The following is a 19,225-nucleotide window of genomic DNA, read 5'->3' on the forward strand; positions in this document are numbered from 1 at the left end:
CCAACCCCACGAAGAGAGGTTCCCCTATAGTGTCAATGCGCACAGCAGACGGAGATGAAGTTTACACCCAGCCTGAGATTCTACAGTGCTTTACGGGATATTATGAAACCCTATACAAAATAACATTAGCAACTAGCACCCCAGCCATAGATGTCTTTCTAGAAGAGCTCTGCTTCCCTGAATTAGATCATGAGCAAGGGAAAGACCTAGGCAAAGATATAGAGCTCGGTGAAATAAGACGTGCCATAAAGCATATGGCGCATAATAAAACTCCGGGTCTAGACGGGATACCCATAGAATTTTACGGAAAATACACTGACCTCCTAGCACCAAGACTGCTTGAGGTCTATAAGGAAGCAAAGCAGGTAGGGCGGTTGGCCCAATCCATGCGGGAAGCGCTGGTGATACCATTACTGAAACCGGGGAGAGAGAGCAGAGACACAGCGTCATACAGACCACTGTCGATGCTAACCATTGATTATAAAATATTAAGCAGCATCTTAGCGTCTCGACTGTTGGAACACATGACTACACTGGTCCATGCGGATCAGGCTGGATTTATTCCGACGCAAAATACGACAACGAACATACGCCACTTGTTGCGGCTTCTAGGAGGAGACCATCTTGGGGCCCGACACCCAATGATACTGTCGGTGGACATAGAGAAGGCGTTTGACAGCCTCGAATGGGAGTATCTTTATACCGTGCTGAGACGCTTCGGAGTGGGGGAGGATTACCTGAGATGGACAACAGTCCTCTACGCTTCGGCAGTGGCCAGAGTAAAAACGGGCACGCTGATATCATCACAATACTCGGTAGAAAGGGGCACGAGACAGGGGTGCTCACTGTCTCCATTGCTATTTGCTCTGGCAGCGGAGCCCCTTGCGATGTCAATCCGGACGGGTAACCACTATAGGGGATTACGAAGCAGAACTGGGCAACAATACATCTCGCTGTACGCGGATGACCTCCTGCTTTTCCTCGAAGAGGCTGACGAGGCTATGCTGAGAGCTGAAACCCTACTAACGAGCTTTGGTCAGATATCCGGTCTAAAAGTGAACTGGTCCAAGACGTGCTTGTTCCCCGTACGTCAGGGAGAGATCCAACCTTCCACGACCAGAGCAGTATGATAGGAGCCCAGATGTCTGAAATATTTGGGAGTGTACTTTTATCACACGACAAATGACTTATTGGAGGGTAATATTAACCGTGGCCTAAGAGCACTGAAGAGTAGCATGACCTTTTGGGCTACTCTCCCAATGTCAGTGGCAGGCGGAATAGCACTACTGAAAATGGTGGTGCTCCCAAGGCTCCTTTATTACTTCAGGACGTTACCAGTATGGATACCCGCTACTATCTTCAGACTCCTAAAGTCCATGATAATATCCTTCCTTTGGGGGGCGGGACGGTGAAGAGTAGCATTAACAACCCTATTACGAGCTAAGCTAGAGGGGGGACTGGCGGTCCCCAACTTTGAACTATACTATTTAGCAGCTCAAATGCAGATCTACACACAGGAGATAGCACGAGATATTCAGGGGACCGGAACAAAAAAGGGGCCAAGGTATTCCTTGCCACATCCTTTACTTTATAGCGCTGCAGCAGAAATTGGACCTCCGAGATCTAACACAGGAGGAAAGAACGATCAGATTGTGCTAGAATCGAACACAGCGCAGGACAAACGTACTACACCCATATGCCCCCGAAATCCCACTAGGGATGTTAACGGCGCTACCACACGGTGGCGACTGGTCGCAGCTCCAAAGCTGGGAGGAAGCTGGAATCCAGGTGCTAGGAGATTTGTACGAAGAGGGAACGTTGCTGCCATATCCGACACTCATAGAGCGGTTCGGCCTGCCTGGGGGGGACTTTCTGCTGCATGCAGCACTGACGCGAGCAATACAGAAACATTGGAGAGAGGGATCGACAGAGCCGAGGACTACAATGGCTTGCCTGTATGTAATGATGGTGGCGGGAACCTTCAAGGCAGTCACGTGCCTCTACTGTAGAATGACCAACGAGGGGCTGCCACCTCTAGAGGCGCTGAAGGCAAAGTGGGAAACTGATATAGGAAAAGATATCCCCGAGACGGCTTGGGCGCAGATACTGAGGAGGGCCTGGAAGAGTACGCGCAACGCAAGATTCCAACTGGTACACTTCTGCATCCTCCACTGGGCATATTTGACACCAGGAAAGATCAAAAAATACTTTGGTATAGACTCTGCAGCGTGCCCTAGGTGTACGAGGGTCGGAGTATAATTAGATCATATGCTTTGGACATGCCCTAACTTGGAACTTTATTAGAAGGAGGTGGGAGACACTCTTAACACGGTAACAGAAAGGGGTTTAGAATTCGACATGGCTGAGGGTGTCCTGCACTGGTTCCCCCATACCCCCAGGAATAAGATTACAAGTAAGTTTATAGATATGGGGCTCATACTAGCAAAGCAAGAAATCACATGACACTGAAAGGCAGCGGCAGGACCTAATGGTCCTAGATGGAAAAACGAGTTTCTTAAGTGGGCTAATGGCGGAAGTGTGTTGCGATTTCAAACTGCGCGAAGACAACGCAATGACAAAGCGTTAGAAGCAGCTCAGGCATGCAACACTTTGGTACAATCACTGCGCGACTATGGTGCACATGATGAAACAGCGGAATAGCGACATGGTGGGAGGACATCCCCGAGACATGACGGGTACATCACACAGAACACTACCTAATAGCTCCTGTGCACACTGCTTATCATGACTGGAACTACCTGTTAACATCGATGATGGGGATCCGGGGAGGAGGGAGGGTCATAGGGGACTACGTTGGGCTACTGGGTGAGGGCACACTGAGACCTATCTCTACTGGGTTTCAGATACCTGCACTGTATCACATCCTGGCCCTTTCCCTGTAACTGTAACTAAGGGGGTTTATTTCAGGAGTTTAGACAGTATGGGACATGTAACTGATGCTGTATGCTGTGTGACATAAAACCCAATAAAATTTGTTTTAAAAAAAAAAGGTGGCATTACATGCGCCCAGCGGGCCTGCAGCACTGAAAGTGCCACCCAAATAATTAGCCCTTTAAATATGTCTTACATCTGCCATTGCACATCCTGTGTGCAGTTTTAAACTGCCATTTAACCTGGCAAAGTAAACCTTTTGCCAAGACCAAACCTTCCTTTTTACTACATATAAGTCACACCTAGGGTAGGGCCTGGCTAGCTGAGAGAGCAGGGTGGAGTGTATTTAAAAAGCAGGACATGCACTTTTAAGTTTTACATGTCCTGGTAGTGAAAAACTCTTAAATTTGTTTTGAACTACTGCAAGGCCTATCTCTCCCATACGATAACATTGGAGGTGCTTTATTATATCCTATAAGTGTAATTTCCAGTTGGGAAGGGATAACCAGTTCATTGCTGGTGTCTCTCAAACCACAATTTAAATTCTAACTTATGGTGAAGTTGGAAATTGTCATTCTAAAAATGCCACTTTTAGAAACTTGCATTTTACTGCCGTAGCCATTTAGAGCCTGTCCCTGAGTCACATTGACTGGGTGTAGGTGACAGTTGAACTTTGTGTATGCCTTCTAGACAGCTGCACATACAATAGGAAGTTTAGGGGAGCTTGGATGGGTCATCACTGGCAGGATGGGAGGGAAGAGTTGAGCACAACTAGGTATGAATACTAGACCTCAGACACCACCACTTCAGTATACTTCTAGACCTGTGGATACTCTGCCAGGAAGAAGGACTGCTGTGCTGCTGAAGGACTGCCACTCTGCTGGACTTCAGCTTTTCTGTGCTGGCATGCTGCCTGCTACCCTCTCTCCTGGGTGCAAAGAAAAAGACCAGCATCTCTTAAGCCCAGAACCCAGAGTGACTCCAAGGGCTTGTTTGCTAGCTGCCTGATCTGAAGCCTCAGGGACATAATAGGCTTCCAACAACGTTGCATCTGTCCCTGTACTCTGCCATCAGTGAGATTACCCTTCCAAGTGGTGCAACCCCAGGCCTGGACTATTAGAAGTGGGTTTAAGGTGCTTTACCAGCCTCCGTGGATCCAGCAGAACCAATGCATCTCTGCTGCGCTGCGCAACCCCGAGCAGAATCGATGCATCTCCGCTGCTACGTGGATTGGACCATTCACAAGGACCCGCATCATCACAGAAACTTGTTCAGAACCGCCATTGTGAGATGCATCCTAGGCATAGGCCCTTGCATATCTTGTCGAGAGCAGCCTTGACGATAACGTTGGACTCCGTATCGCAACTCTTCAAACAGGCGCATCAGCCCGCTTGCGTGCCACATCCTTGCCACTGGATTTAGCATCGCAAGTCCCGTTGACCGGATCCTGGATGATAGCAAAGACATTCCCAGCCTTGCCGCATCTCATTGCTTTGGCTGCTTGATGCATCGCCGACACAGCTCCACAAAACACTCCGCAAACCTGGATTGAAGGTACTTTGTTCAGCGGGCCTGACTAGGTCCCTGTAGCGGGCCCTCACTCCATTGCAGTCAGCCTGAACTTGTCATTTTATCCCGGTCTGGCGTGACCAGATATCCACAGTTGGCGCTTTACACCTTTTGGTGCTATTTTTCCTTTAAAAGTTTTAAATTGAATTACTCCTGTTCTACTGATTGGATTTTTGTCATTTGGTCTTATTTTATTTACTAAATTAAGCTCCATTTTTTTACCCGGTGTGGTATCCTTTTTCTGTTGCGTTTTCACTATCTTACTGTTTGTTTGTTGCACAAATACTTTATACATTGCCTCAAAGTTAAGCCTGACTGCACTGTGCCAAGTTACCATGGGATTGAGCACAGATTATTGTGGGGTTGGGTGTGTATTACCTTGACAAGGATTGTGGTTTCTGCATGACCTGGGCTCACCCGCCAGTCAACCAATAACCCCATTTCTTACACTTCACTTAACGTATGTTGTAGCTAATGTTATTTATATGTTTTTGTGATTTTTTTAAAAAATCTAGCCGTAAGTAAACATGTTCTTGTTGTTGAAAAAGGCAGTAAAAGTAAGTCAGATAGGATGCAAATACCAAGTAATTGGAACGCTTAATTTACATGCATTCTGATTCAAGCTTAAGGATATTTGTAGCTATCTTTAACATATTGCCAAGGTAGTATTTTGTCCACCTCCATAGTTCTTAAAAATTAACTCTCAGTCATTTGTCCACACAGCCATCTTCAGACTAATTACAGCAAGACATTCCAAAGGAGTAATGTTGACTTTCTAGAAACTCCAGAATTAATAACAACGATGATTGTCCCTGGTATGTATTTAGTCTTAATGCTTCCAAATTGTTTGTTTTTATCTTGCACAGTATTACAGATAATTATAGATTCTATGCATGTTAATCTTAAATGTGCAAGTTACACTTTACAGCTAGTATAATGGTAAAGGATGACGTGTTCAAATTCCTGTTCATCATGAAATTTCTCTGGCTACTATTCTATGCTAGTGGTTTTGTTCACTGTGCCATCACAGACAGGGGCTACACATGTTAAAATCTAAGGGATATTCTAGCCCAAAACGTCTAGGTCATGTCAACTCCAAATGAGCATAGGAAATTCTGGACATATTTGGGCTTTGTTGTCCTTTGTGTCAGCACTACCCAAAAATCTACTAGAGCCTACATCTGGCCATACTAATGATCACCAGTCAACTCTTGAAACTCACAACATCGGAGTCCTGATTAGAGAGAGCTACTTGTGTGCAACGGCTAATTCTCTGTAACCACACCCTTTCAACCTCAAGGGGGTAAGGCGAATACAGTTGAGGGTGTAGAGAAAAAGAACATGAGGCCTCAGAGTAATAAAGTAATATGAAAGTCACCGGAGGGGGGGTGGGGTCTACCGCTATTGACAATGTGGCCAAAATGGTGCAATCAAGGTCAATCTCACTGCTTCCCTTTTTATCTTTTCCGGCACCTTGAGAGAATAGATATGGGAGGGAAGGGATACTGAAGGCCCTGAGAACCTGGGAAGAACATGGCAGCCTACACCCACGCCTATGCGCTTTCAAATCCCATGTAAAATATAGGAAGAAGGGCATTGTTTGAGATCAGATAGGTCCAATCATGAAAGAGCCCATCTCTTTTATAGACAAAGCGAATGCTTCTTTGACACAATACAAGCTGTTGACAAAGAAAAATTAATGTTAAGCAGGTGTGCTAGGGCATTTTCAATCAAATCAAACGTAAAGAGCGCTCAGCTGTATCACAGGGCACCTCGATGCTAGAAACAAACTTGAGGCACAAATAAAGCAGAACCTTAGTCATTAAATAGTCTTAATTTGTTACCTGAACTGTATATCATTATCCCACCTTGGAAGGTAGGATACTGTAAATGCTCTCTCAAAGGTTTAAATACATCTTTGCAACCCTTTTGTTGGTGAACACTAGGGCAGCTTTGCCTCATAACTGAGGAGCAAACACTAGAAGGGCCTGGAAGATGGATATCAGTTCCCTCCAGTTTGAGGAATGACAATATTGTGTGACTGGTCACAGGCCCTGTAGTGGTAGACCCTCCACTGTGGTTCCCCGCCCACAATGACTATTATTCATTGTGTGTGCCATTGGGACCAGAGATACTACAGTAACCTCCTTTTGAGGGTATGTGCTAAACAACCATCACTTTAGGCTGGTATTACTTATTGAGACACCATAATTAGTGCCTCATAATAAACAGACTCTATTCCAATAAGACAGAAGATGGTGTAGCATCAAATGGCGGCAAGCCCAAGGAACCACCATAGCTATGACTGTCATGTATCCCTGAACTTTCATCCCCTCTTAGACAGGATCAGCTCCAGATAACAAGAGGTCCTTTAGCATGTCTGGTGGTGCATCCCTCTTTTGTATGTTAAGAACACAGTCTACACGTATGTTCTGAATATACTTCCTTTAAAATGTCTTTCCTGTACTGGGATTAAACAAGATTTATCCACATTTAGTAGGAAATCAAGATCCTTCATTTAACTACATACATCTTTGCCCCCGACCTCAGAAAAAAGGAGGAGAAATTCATCTAAATACATAACAATTGTAATCCTTTTCAACTGGAGCAAAGGCCCAACAGGCACTAATACCTTTGTGAAGACCCTGGGAGCTAAAGATAAACTAAAAGGCAGTATATGGAACTAGTGATGGTCGGATCCTACTTGAAATCATAGGAAGCATTGACTGTGATGTATGAACGTATGCATACAGATGTTTCATTGTCACTAAGAAGGTCTCCGGGGATATCAGGTGATTCGCCACCTGAAGCACAATCATCTTGAATGTCTTATGTATGTTGCAGTGCTTTATTGAACTGAAGGTACCCAGTGTGTGGATCAAGGAAACATATGGAGTTTACTCATTGACCCCACTTATTCTAAATTGCTGCTGTGATGGCCCCTTTTGTTAGGAGAAATACTCAGTCAAGAGAGCTTGCCTGTGTTCAGTCAACATGGACAGAGGAGTTAGTTGTAACTGATATATAGAAAATCCAACTATCTGGAACTAATGCCATTTAAGACTTGGAGAAGAGCAGAATAAGTCTGCCCAGTAAGTTTCTGCTGAGGGGGGTTTGATCATGCTTCAGGCCATTGCTGGTGAGGCTAGAGAGATAAGCCTTTATTAGACATCTAGCTACGAAAGATATGTACAACTTCTTGTAAATCTTGCAGTTTGAACCTAGGCAAAATAAAAGATCTTCAATGGACTAATACTATTCAAAATGTTTGTAGTAGATTTTCCTCTTATGTCTTTTCAATTGGGTCATTTAGTTCAGAGCCAAATAACTTGGGACCGAGAAATGGCCAATGCTTAATAACAGCAAATTGGCCTTCCTCTAATTTCCAAAATGTCAGCCACAACAGCCAAAATAGCACCAGAGGTAGTGGAGGAGACACAAAGTAAATGACATTAGGCTTCTGATATAAAACATTAGGAGCTCCAAGCAAAGCAGTAAGATCATCTCCTTTCTGGACACACTTGAAGAGAGACTGGAAACAGTTATTGGGCAGCCATGCAGCAGAGGCTACCATAAGTACTGGCTTGGTATGCAAAGCTCAAGGTAGCAAAGCAACACTTTACACCTTCAACTTTCTTTGTCCACAAGATTAAGTAATCATGCTTATTCTGATGCAAGAAACAATATGAAAGCCATGCTAGGAGTTGTCTTTAGGTACTTGTGAAAACACATCCTACAACCTTTAATTAGTATTGCCATGGTAAAAAAACCAAAAAAACTGAGAAACCCCTAATTGATTTTTTATTTTATTTTCATAGCATTATATTCCAAATTAAACAATAGATGAGCAAATATGTTGGCATACATCAGGTCCAAGCAGGCGATCCTTAATTGTAAATCCAAATCCCCTGGTGTCCCATGCTCTCCCGCTGTGTTAGCTCTGGCAGTTGAAGTAATCAGGCCGTATTTAATATGATTTTTAATCTATCCTTAGATTCTGCCATGGTGCCACATTCCTAGAAACAGTACAAGGTGATCACTCTCCTCCCGAAAATCTGCAGCCGACCCCACTATTTCGGCTATCAGTAGGCCAATCCCTTCTGCCTACTGCGTCCAAAATGTTTATTTATTAATTTACATCTTTCTGACTATTTTGAAAAGGTTGGTCTTTTACATCCCAGCCAGTCTGGTGTTAGACCCCGGCAAAGCACGAAGACTGTCCTTTTGGAAGTGTCGGAGTCAATCAAATGTGCTCTTGATCGAAGTAGGGATGCTGACCTTATATTATTAGACCTTTCAGCGGCATTAGATATGCACTCCCAATCCATACTAGTGGAAATGCTGGCAGACATTGACAGAAGAGTGTTATGCTTGATCAAATCTTTTATGGAGGATACAGAGCATACTGTATGGATCGCTCCTTTTTTAAAAAAAAATCTTAAACGTTTGTTCGAGTTTTAATAATTTTTTATCATTTTATGACTGACTTTATAAATATGAACAATTGATGACAAAAGCAAGACAACAGTGCAAAAACCACAGACTAATTAAAGATCATGTATTGTTTACACACTGCAATAAAACAAACAGCTGTGAATTAAGGGCAGTTCTATTTATCTCAGTAGTTGAGTGGCAGCACAATAATAATTCAGTTTAGAACTATTCTTCGTCTCCCCGGGACTGCGAATATCATCTATCTTCAGAATAATTATAACCATCTGAGTAGCAAGAGAAATCTGTTGCCTTTTGCCAATTAAGGCTTCAATGACATGCTGTTGCTTCATGTCATTGGTGTCCTTCTGTAAGCAGTCAATTCCAAGTGCTGGATTATTTTCTAGCACTTGCTTAGCTCGCACTTCCGTCATGGTTTGGATGGGGCTCATACCACTGTTTTCAGTAAGTGACACGGGAATGACTTCCAAAGCATCAGCAAACACCCGCATTGCATACTGCTCTAGCCAGAGACACTTATCAGCTGCTTCGCTAACTGTGAGAGCACAGAAAATCTCAGCAGCACCACCACCAAACACAACCCGATTGTCACAAACCAGGTTCCGGATTACACAAAGGGCATCATGCAGAGCTCGCTTGGCTTCTTCAATGATCATTTTATTGCCTCCTCTGATAAAAATGGTTACAGCTCGGGAATTCTTGCATTGTTCAATGATAAGCATTTTATCCTTTGTAGTTCCAAATGAGATCTCTTTAACAACACTGGCAAAACCAAGCTTCTCAGCTGTAAGTTCAGAGAATCGTGGAACAATGCGATCTCCTGTTGCAATTGGAATTAACTCTATTTCAGGTGCGCCAACCCAACATACTGCTGGTAACTCATTCTGACGTAGTAAATGGTTTGCCTCGTCATCAAAGCCCCATTGGCAAATGGCAAGATTAGCATGAGTATCCTTTATCTGCTTAATCATTGCAGCAAACTTCTCCTTCTCATAGGACTGTAAAGCTTTGTAATCTTCCACTAAAGTGATATCAAGCTTATATTTTGCTTTAGGCTTAGGTGGCTCAAACGGGCATGTAAGAATAGCAATGTTAGCATCTTTCACTTCCTTTGGCATTTGTGGATGGGCAAAATCTTTGCCTACAATCACACCTTTGATCCGCATGGGTATCTTCAAGACTACCACCAACTTTCTCTTCTACTTTAATTTGCTCAAAATCAACATCCTTACGTTCTATGTCTGCAACTGTTAGTATAGCATTCACTGCAATTTCTGCCATTGGTCTGTAACAACGATTAATTACTTTAGAGCCAAGTGTTGTCGTTGCTGTTTAAATTAGAGGTTCAACATTCTGAGGATCCACAGGGAAACTATCACCAATCTTGTCCAGGTTCTCAATAGCAATGCGGGCCACCTGCTCGTAACCATCTGCTATCCTAATTGGGTGAATACCACAGTCCAGCAGCTGCTCTGCTTGCTCCAACAAAGCACCTGCAAGAACCAGTGGTTACATCTCCATTCTCATTATTATTATGGTATTTTATAAAGCGCATGGTTACGCGCCCAGGCATGTCCCCGCGCTGAGAGTGAATTATTATGTAAGCAGATCAAGAGGTTACAGAAGTGCTAAGCAGAAGAGGTAGGTTTTTAGGGCTCTGCGGAACTTGGCCTCAGAAGGTTCGAGGCGAAGCTCCATCGGAATTAAATTCCAGTTCTTGGCTGCAAGGAGCCTAAAAGATCTACCCCCCCCATGCGAGCTTTACGGATTTTGGGGGCGATGCCAGACCGGTACCATAGGATCTAATCATCCGCTCTGGTCTGTAGGGGGTGATGAGGCTATGTAGTGGGGCGGACACCCTGCCTCCGATGATGCGATGACACATGCATAGTGCTTTGAAGGTAATCCTTTCTCTGATCGGAAGCCGGTGAAGGGATTTCAAAGCAGCTTTAGAGGGCGTTCTCCTAGGAAGCCTTAGCACCAGCAGGGCTGTGGCATTTTGAAGTACCTGGAGACGATTGAGGCTTCTAGCTGTTATACCCAGATATAGAAGGTTAGCGTAATCGAGTCTAGATGTGAGCAAGGCATGCACAAGAGTCTGCCTGGCACCAACAGGAAATAGGTCCAGGACCTTACGTAAGCTCTTGAGTATACCGAAGCACATTCCGACAACCCGATTAACCTGGGGAGCAAATGGCAATTCGGAGTCAAATAATACCCCAAGATTTTTGGCCTGTTGACAAGGCACTGGAGTAGAGCCCAGGCAATCTGGCCACCATGCCGAGGACCACACAGTCGGACCACCTCCCACAACGAGCACTTCAGTTTTGGACCCATTCAGCTTCAGGCAGTTGTTAGACATCCAGGAAGCAAGCTCCTGCATGCAAGCACTGAAGCTGGATGCCCGTGACAGTGAGATGACCAGCTGTGTGTCATCGGCATATGACACTAGTTGGATGCCATGACTTTCCACAATGGTGGCTACAGGGGAAGTGTATAGGTTAAACAGGGTAGGGCTCAGGGCAGAGCCCTGAGGAACCCCTTGATCGAGATTGAACACACGAGAGTAGTGTTCTCCCTGTCTGACCTGAAAGCCCCTATCAGTCAGGAAAGATTGGATCCATCTCAGCGCTGTCCCATTTCCTCCGCCTTTATTAAGACACTGTAGCATCATCCTAGGACTTTGACAGCTTCACCATTAATTTAGCAATTTGGTGATCTACATCCATCATACTTAAAATGGCGGCACCATTGTTTGTTACAGTCACCACGCCATCTTGATTCACCATCATTTTTTCGAGCCCATTGGGTCCAAGAGAAGTTCGAAGAGTATTTGCAACTGCTTTTGCTGCCATTATGAGACTTCAGAGCATCCAGGACCATGAGCCGGGACTTGCAATCCTGATCCTTAATGATGATGATGAACGGCCTGCCATATTCATAGAAAGCAAGGGTGCCCATGGAAGACATGGTGGCTGCTGTAGAAACGCACGAGAGAGGGATTGCTCCCTTTTACTTTGGAAGTAAGCCTTTAACCCCTTTACTGCTAAGGCAATATTATTGCTGCCATTCACTTTCCATTGAAATCAATGGAAAGTCCATGACGAGTTACCCTTGTCATTAGCGGCGAAGAGGTTAAATTATGAAATATTGCAGTTCACCTTGTTAAGAACTAATGTATTTAACATCGATATGGCTCCTTTGGCACCCATTATCAAGGCTTTCAGTATTAAGCCATCTCATAATTAGATGATCTGCAGCTGAACCTTGAAGTTGATAAAGAGAAGATGGCCTTTTGGGCCTGCGTAAAAAAATACTAGAGTGGATGAGAGGAAGTAATGTCAAATGCAACTCAGACACGACTGAAATTCTACCCTTTGGTTCCACTCTAGACATTTGGTTAGACAACTATTGGTCTAGTAGAATACCTCCTTCAGCCTCACCAGCTACGGTTGCCAGGAATTTGGGAGTAACATCATCTGACAACCAGGTCTCTTTCTGCCCCAAAATCCTTGCAGTAGCTGGCACCTGCTCTGCCTTGCTTCAAGTGATGAAGAAATTTCTCCACTTGCTTCCATCAGAGATGTGCAAAATAATGGTACGCGCTCCGATCATCATATCTAAGCAGGATTGTCCAAATCCTCCTTAACGGAGTTTGTGGCGTACAGAGATAAGTGTCTTCAAACAGTTCAGAACACGGCAGCAAGCTACATATAACAATACCCCACTCAGCTCCTTTCTCTGAATATTTCAAATTGTTGCACTGGCTGCTTGTCCATAAGAGGATCCCTTCAAGGTATATATACTAGTCCACACACCATTACAACTAGAATACCCAAATATCTGTCCAATCGGGTGGATCATTTTACACCTACGAGACCGCTGCGCTCCTCAAAGTATTTTCAGGCTTTAACGCCCAGGTTTAAGCTTACGAAAAGAGGCGGACATTCCTTTTCTTTGTGCCAACTCAGACCAGTATACTTGCATTCTACTAACAATGAGATGCAGTTCTAAAATCATCTCAAGACTTAGCTATTTACTTCCAGCTAACTCTTGCTGAGTTCCTGTCATTCCATGGTCTTTTTAGCGCTGAGAAGCTCACCTGAGCAGCTGTACGCGTTACAAATAACATAATTCATTCATAAGCAATAGATTTTGCTTATAAAAGTAATCGACTACTTCCTCCATAGGCATCTAGAAACCCAGCTATTCACGTGTGTCCAGGTAATTCAGACAGATGTGCCTCTTGTACATATTCACCTTTGGGCAGTAGGTCAAGCTCCTAATCTGGATCCTCCTCCAATCTAAGTCCTCAATTATGAGTCCTGAAATATTGTGGATCTTTATTTGTCAAATGTGATAAATAACACCAGTGCTGTTTCCCCTTTAAAATGATGTTTGACATGTAAAATTTGGTGCCTATTGCACCTTAATCTATGTGTTAGTATTAACCAGTCTCTTTTCACCTGCACCCACATCTTTGGCAGGTATGACATACTGAAATTTAACAGGGGAAAAATCTGACGTCTATAAAATCTGACAAACTCATAATTCTGACACCTGTGCAAACAATGGTTTGCATGAGTGTCGCAATTTAATGAGGCACTCATGATCAAAGCACAGTTGCTTTTGTGGTGGTTCAGGGGAATTCAGAGCCACTGTCACAGATGTATCAATGTCTTGCAACTCCAACCTTGATAGTGTGAGGTACTCCCTTTCTCCGAAATTAGGGGATTGGGTGCAATTTAATGGCTCTTGACTGCACCCTTTTGCCCTCCACTGTGCTACACAAGTCATGCTCAACCAGGTTTTCTTGAACTACATCGCTGCCTAGTGTCTAGACATGGTGCTCCTGCAAGACGCTGCTATTTCCGAACCGGACACCGGGTGCAATACCTCTAAATAATGGACAGTCAATGAGAGAGAGGAGACCAGCTACAATGAGAACTTCCAACAGCCCACGTCCCCACAGTACCTGGCTGCCCATCTACACAAGCGGGACAACCACCGACAGAAAAGAGCCAGATTCAAACCAACCTGATGCCCTAGGGTAGCTGTGCGCTCTAGAAAACCCAAAATCAAATCAAATCAAATCACAGTCTGATAAGCTTCACATTTCAATAAACTAAAACAAACACTTACCTCCAGGGTCTAGAGGCAGGGTCCTCTGTAGACAACAAGCACTGGCTCCAAGGAGAGACCGGAAAAAAATATAAAACATGTAGCAGGGGAGGATGATAGGGGGACAAAGTGGGACTTGATGAAAAGGAAATAAAAACTCCCAATCTCTTAATCATATGAACTTTCTTCCTAATAATAGTACATAAGGTTTACTGTAACGGAGAGGATGCTCACCTCATATATGTACAGACTGGAATGAGGAAAACGGACGAAGGAAGTGATCTGAAAGATGTGCAATGTTCCTTTATGGTGAAGTCGTATCCTTTTTAGAGTGAACTTTCAGACATTAGTTCTGATGCAGGTATTGAAGTTTGCAGTTAGAATTTAGCACTCGATAAAAGAGTCACTAATTGATAACGCTGGTATCTGGGTGTACCTTTTGTCTTGACAGACAGCTAGATAATATGGTCTGAAGGTGGAAAGGACAGATCATTAGAGGGTAGCGCAGCGCTTTTAGCAGAGAACCCGTATGAACATGGGATATTCTGAATAGATGAAACGCGATTAGTGGGACTATTAGATGTTTATAGGAAAAGGGAACACAGCATTTGGAAATTCAACCAATGAACTCTGGTGCTAGTAGTAATAAGGAATGCCTGATAATTCATAACCATTTTAGTTCGAGCTATTTATTATAAGCCCTTAAAAAGTGGCTTAGTTTGCCGGGAAACATGTGTTGGCTGAAGTTTTCTGTGGCTGGAGCTATGTAGCCAGTGCTTAATTTGAGCAGGAGTTTTCAGGTGCTCAGCACCGGCACTTCTTTCACAGGGCCGGGGCTACAATTTCTGACCTTGCATGTGGTGGTCTCTATATTATTTGTTCAAATTCAAAATAAAACGTATAACATACAGTGCATGGTGACTGGCTTGTAAACGTTCATAGACAGGCCAGCATACACCTGTCCAGGCAGGCATGATTGTTTCACCACATTAGTGATGATGTCATCACGCTGATCACAAATCCAAGAAGTCATCCACAAACTATGACTTGCATACTATTCCCAGAGTCTGCTGCACCCTGCCACTGCCTGAGCCTAAGCCTCCCATTAGATAATTGTAGCTGACGGCTGGCGTATGATGGAGTTGAGGCAAGGAAGCTGCGAGAGCACATTTGGAACTTGTGAGTGAGGGCTCTTGAGAAAGAATAAACTAAAGTAAGTGTGGACTTTTCACTTGCTGTGTAGCCAGAGTAGCATATCCAGCAGCCCTGCATTGCTGCTCCTCTCAACATGCTCGATGCAGCTGTGGCCCAACACAACTTTTGTGCACCATGGCATCACCTGTAGAATATGTGCGCTGCACCCCAGCATGTAATTGCTGAGCTTGTATGAGTCCAGTAGGCACCACAGCCATACTTACCAGCATTGGCAGCATTACTGCTGGGAACGATGGCTATGCTGTAGCAGGCAGGGTCACAGCAAGCTGAGCAGTGGATGCTGATGCCATCCCTGGACCTACTGATTACAGGCAGCACTAGTAGTGACATCACCTGCTGTGCTCGAGCAGCTACCTTTTCTGCAAATAACCCAGTTATACTGCACTGATTAATATATGCAAAAAAGCATCTTCATTTGATGTACATTGTGTTTTTGCACTCGGTGTAGGTAAGAAAGTAAAACGCATGTCATCTTCCTCTTCTTTAGGAAAGGCAAAAGGAAAATGCAGATTTCAAAATATCAGGGACATGTACAGGCTGACAACAGGGGTCACAGGCAGCAGCAGTGTTATAGATGAGAGAGAGCAGGAATAAAGAGGAGAAAGAAACAACAGGAGAGGAGAGAGATAAGAGTCTTAGACGGAGCTAAGTAAAAGAAAAGGAGAGCAAATCAGATACAAAGAGAATGCAGCCATGATGTGAAGAAGAGAGCATTAAGAAGAGAGAAGATAGAATGAAAGGATGTAGAGGACAGGACAGAGGAAAAAAAGCAGACAAATAATAAAATGACGACACAGCTAATCACTGCTAGAAGAGTGATAGTAAAGAACCAAGATCGAGGGTAGAAAGAGCAGAGCATGGATAAAAGTGAAGAGGAAAAGGGGCAGGGGTAGAATGAATAGAGGGCAAAACAGAAATGCAGGGAATAAGGTAACCCACCAGGTGTGACAAAGATTATAGAAAACAATTAGAGAGGTGAGAGGGTAGACTCTTAGAGCAAAGACTTAGGGGACAGACAACAGATCAAGGTTAGAAGACAAGAGACTAAGGCAGTGAGAGTGTGGAAAGTGGGGCTCACCAGAGGAAGAAGTGAGCTGTGGCCTCCTTAGCAACATTTTCAGCACCTGCACTTCTTTTTTTACAAATTGAGCACTGTATGTAGTGATGTAGTCCATGAAATAATGTGTTTTAACACATCATTGTGTTTTTAGTGTGCCTCCATATGTTAATTGTATACGGCTACAAAACAAATTCTAACAAGATTAGAAATAAAAGCGAATTCAACTACATAGCTATTCTATTGAGTGTTTAACTCATTGAGCGCCCGACAAACATTAATATTGATCTTGAATATATGGGCCCCATTGGATTGGGCAAGTGGTCTTTGTATGTGGCAGCTTGCACATGGCCACCTCGTCTTATTGCCTAAATATACTGATTTACATTACATATGTGATTATGAAGTTATAATTCTTACTGAGAAGTGTCCCATGAAAGAAGTGTAATATTAACAGGGAAACCCTCACTGCCCTATGTGTTAAAACAATAATTAAACCACATGTCTGGCTGTGGCTGAGTTTCAGAAAACTGTCCCTATGTTTCTTAAGGCCAAGACATCAGGGTGATCAGAACACCATATCTCGGTCCCTACATAAGGGAGGGTCGCAATTAATATGACGTGGTTGTGATCTTTTGTTTTCTCATTACCAATGCAGAAATAAAAGCTCCCACTCTGCAGTTATGTGGAATATCCATGCATAACTGAGCAATGGGGTCGTGCACAATGCAGACAGAAAGTAATATGATTTCGGTCCACCTTGTTGCCTAGAACTATCATGGACATCAGAAAAACCCACAGTGTGAAGGGACAGGGATGACTGAGTCCCTTGGATCTATCAGCAGAGGGGAAGGGAGAAATAGCCACCTTGTCATAGACATCCAGCCGGCACTGGGCAGTGGGTCAAGCGGAGAAGTACAGATTTGACACAGGCAGGGCTCGGGATGAAACCACCGACCAGGGCATTAGATGTGCTAGTTAGAAATAAATACCAATGACAAGGAGAGGCAGATGCAGGGGCAGCTCCTCCGGTATGGCGGTGACGTGCAAGAAAGCAGAGGCAAAGAACAAAACTAAAATGATAACAAAATAATGTTATTATCATTTTATTATTCGTCCAGCACGCTGTGAGCCAAGCCGAGGGAAGGACGGGCCCATCCATACTGATGCCGCAGCACCAGATAGGAAGGGGGAGTGGTGGGCAATACTAAGTGCGCATGACGGTTTGGTCAGCTGTCTGGGGCAGGTCAAACTGTCATGCACACGTAGCCTTTCTCCAACCCCAGCTGTGTTGCACAGCAGGGTGGAGAACCAACATAGACTCCCAGTCCCTGTCTAAGAGCTGAACAGGTCTCCTAGGAATCATCTAGGTCAGTAAACTGATGTCCAAAGTGGAGTGGATCAGCAGAGCCTTCTTGGATTTACCTAACTGAGGGTGACTGCCCATGCACCTTGTGGTATTATCCAGGAGAAGGGAGTTTGCTCCTTCCACATGCAAGTAGAGAAAAAGCAGGCAAAATAAGAAAAAAGGTGTGAAACTTATTCATTATCCTTATGTAAGCGTCCAGGTTTTGTGTTAATAAGAAATCTCTGCATGCAGAAGCGTGGCTTTCCACATGTGGAGCTTTGCAACGTTTAAGTAAATCTGTCATATTAGATGTGCATTCACAAGGCGTGTATATTCATAAATGTCTTTGTCATTTACCTCCAAAACATCTATAATGGGAATATTTGGAGAATATTCATATACAATTAGTGAAAATAGAAAAGACTGCATCATCCCATCTTTGCACTTTTACTCTTTCTTTTTACCACTTGGGAGTAAACATTTTATACCAATATTCAAAGGCATTTTGAGTAGGTGAACTAGTACCACTATTAGTGCTATTTCAATTTCCCATAAATGCCTTTGTGCATTGGCACCCAAATGTGTATTTGTATTTGATCTGCACTTGTGCATCAGCAACTTGAAGGGAAATGTATATAAAGCCAGTGGTTACTGTACAACTACATCTATAACGATTGACGGTCGATGGGTACGATATTTTGCAGCAATGCAAAACGCCTTAAAAGGGCATCTGTCACTATAAAGGACTTGGAGACATTAATTAACCAGGTCTCAACTAAAAAATGAGTTTAGATAGCCCAGTTGTATTTATATTTATTCTGAACTAATATTCTCAGTGAAATAAATTGAAAACATGTTTTTGAAAGTGAATAACCCAGTGATTAGTCTTATTCTATTTTTCAGCATCATGGTGGGTCTTGAACAACAACTAGATGAAGAACTTCAATTGGACTCTTTCATAGTGGAATACTGTACTTAACATATTTGTGTGGAAAAATATTTGTATAACTATTTGTTGGTGCCACTGTTAGTAACAGAAATTATCTTGTTAGGTTCTAAATCTTTTTGTTGTGTCAATTTACTGTGTCTTATAAAGCTTCATACAACCTATTAAAATGGTGTTCTTTGTTCAATAGCCTATATATTTCTTACGTATCCCAGAATACCTTGCACTACATATGTTTGCTAGACGATTTGTCAATAGCTGTATTTTTCAGTGTATGGTATTAGGTATTACTACAATAAAGGTTTCCATTCATCTTTGTGGTGTTTTCACCTTATTGCATGCAAGAATGTTTAGGATTTGTCTTGTCTGTATGGATCATGCTTTTTTAAATTTCTGTTAAAAAGATGGTATTGAGGAGGGGAACTAGAAAGAGCAGTATTGATAATCAGTTTATGACTTGCTGGTTCTTACAATGGAGTTATTGTGAAAGCCAACAAAATTTTAGTTATGGTAGTGATGTACATAAGTGCCATTCTACGCCAATTATGGCCTGTTGTGGTTTAAAGATTACTGTTGGCTTTAAGTACCTGATGTATCGGATTCTAAAGTTTAGCGCTGTATAAGG

The 19,225-nt window shown here is 43.4% G+C and overlaps 1 protein-coding gene and 1 pseudogene across 1 annotated transcript in view; one reads left to right on the plus strand and one right to left on the minus strand.

Moving 5' to 3' along the window:
- The window catches only part of NECAB1 (N-terminal EF-hand calcium binding protein 1), a 1,444,409-nt gene extending 1,425,497 nt beyond the window's left edge, over positions 1-18,912 (plus strand). Inside the window, exons 12-13 of the mRNA XM_086967008.1 lie at positions 5,185-5,276; positions 18,558-18,912. Of these exons, the coding sequence (XP_086823134.1) occupies positions 5,185-5,276; positions 18,558-18,586 (121 nt within the window). The 3' untranslated portion in view covers positions 18,587-18,912. The remainder of the gene's footprint in view (positions 1-5,184; positions 5,277-18,557) is intronic.
- On the minus strand, positions 9,075-11,883 carry LOC147724424 (T-complex protein 1 subunit epsilon-like; annotated as a pseudogene).
- Positions 18,913-19,225: the final 313 nt, after the last annotated feature.

Source organism: Lissotriton vulgaris, chromosome 4_1 (genome assembly GCF_964263255.1).
Source record: "Lissotriton vulgaris chromosome 4_1, aLisVul1.2, whole genome shotgun sequence".
Taxonomy (NCBI): Eukaryota; Metazoa; Chordata; class Amphibia; order Caudata; family Salamandridae; genus Lissotriton; species Lissotriton vulgaris.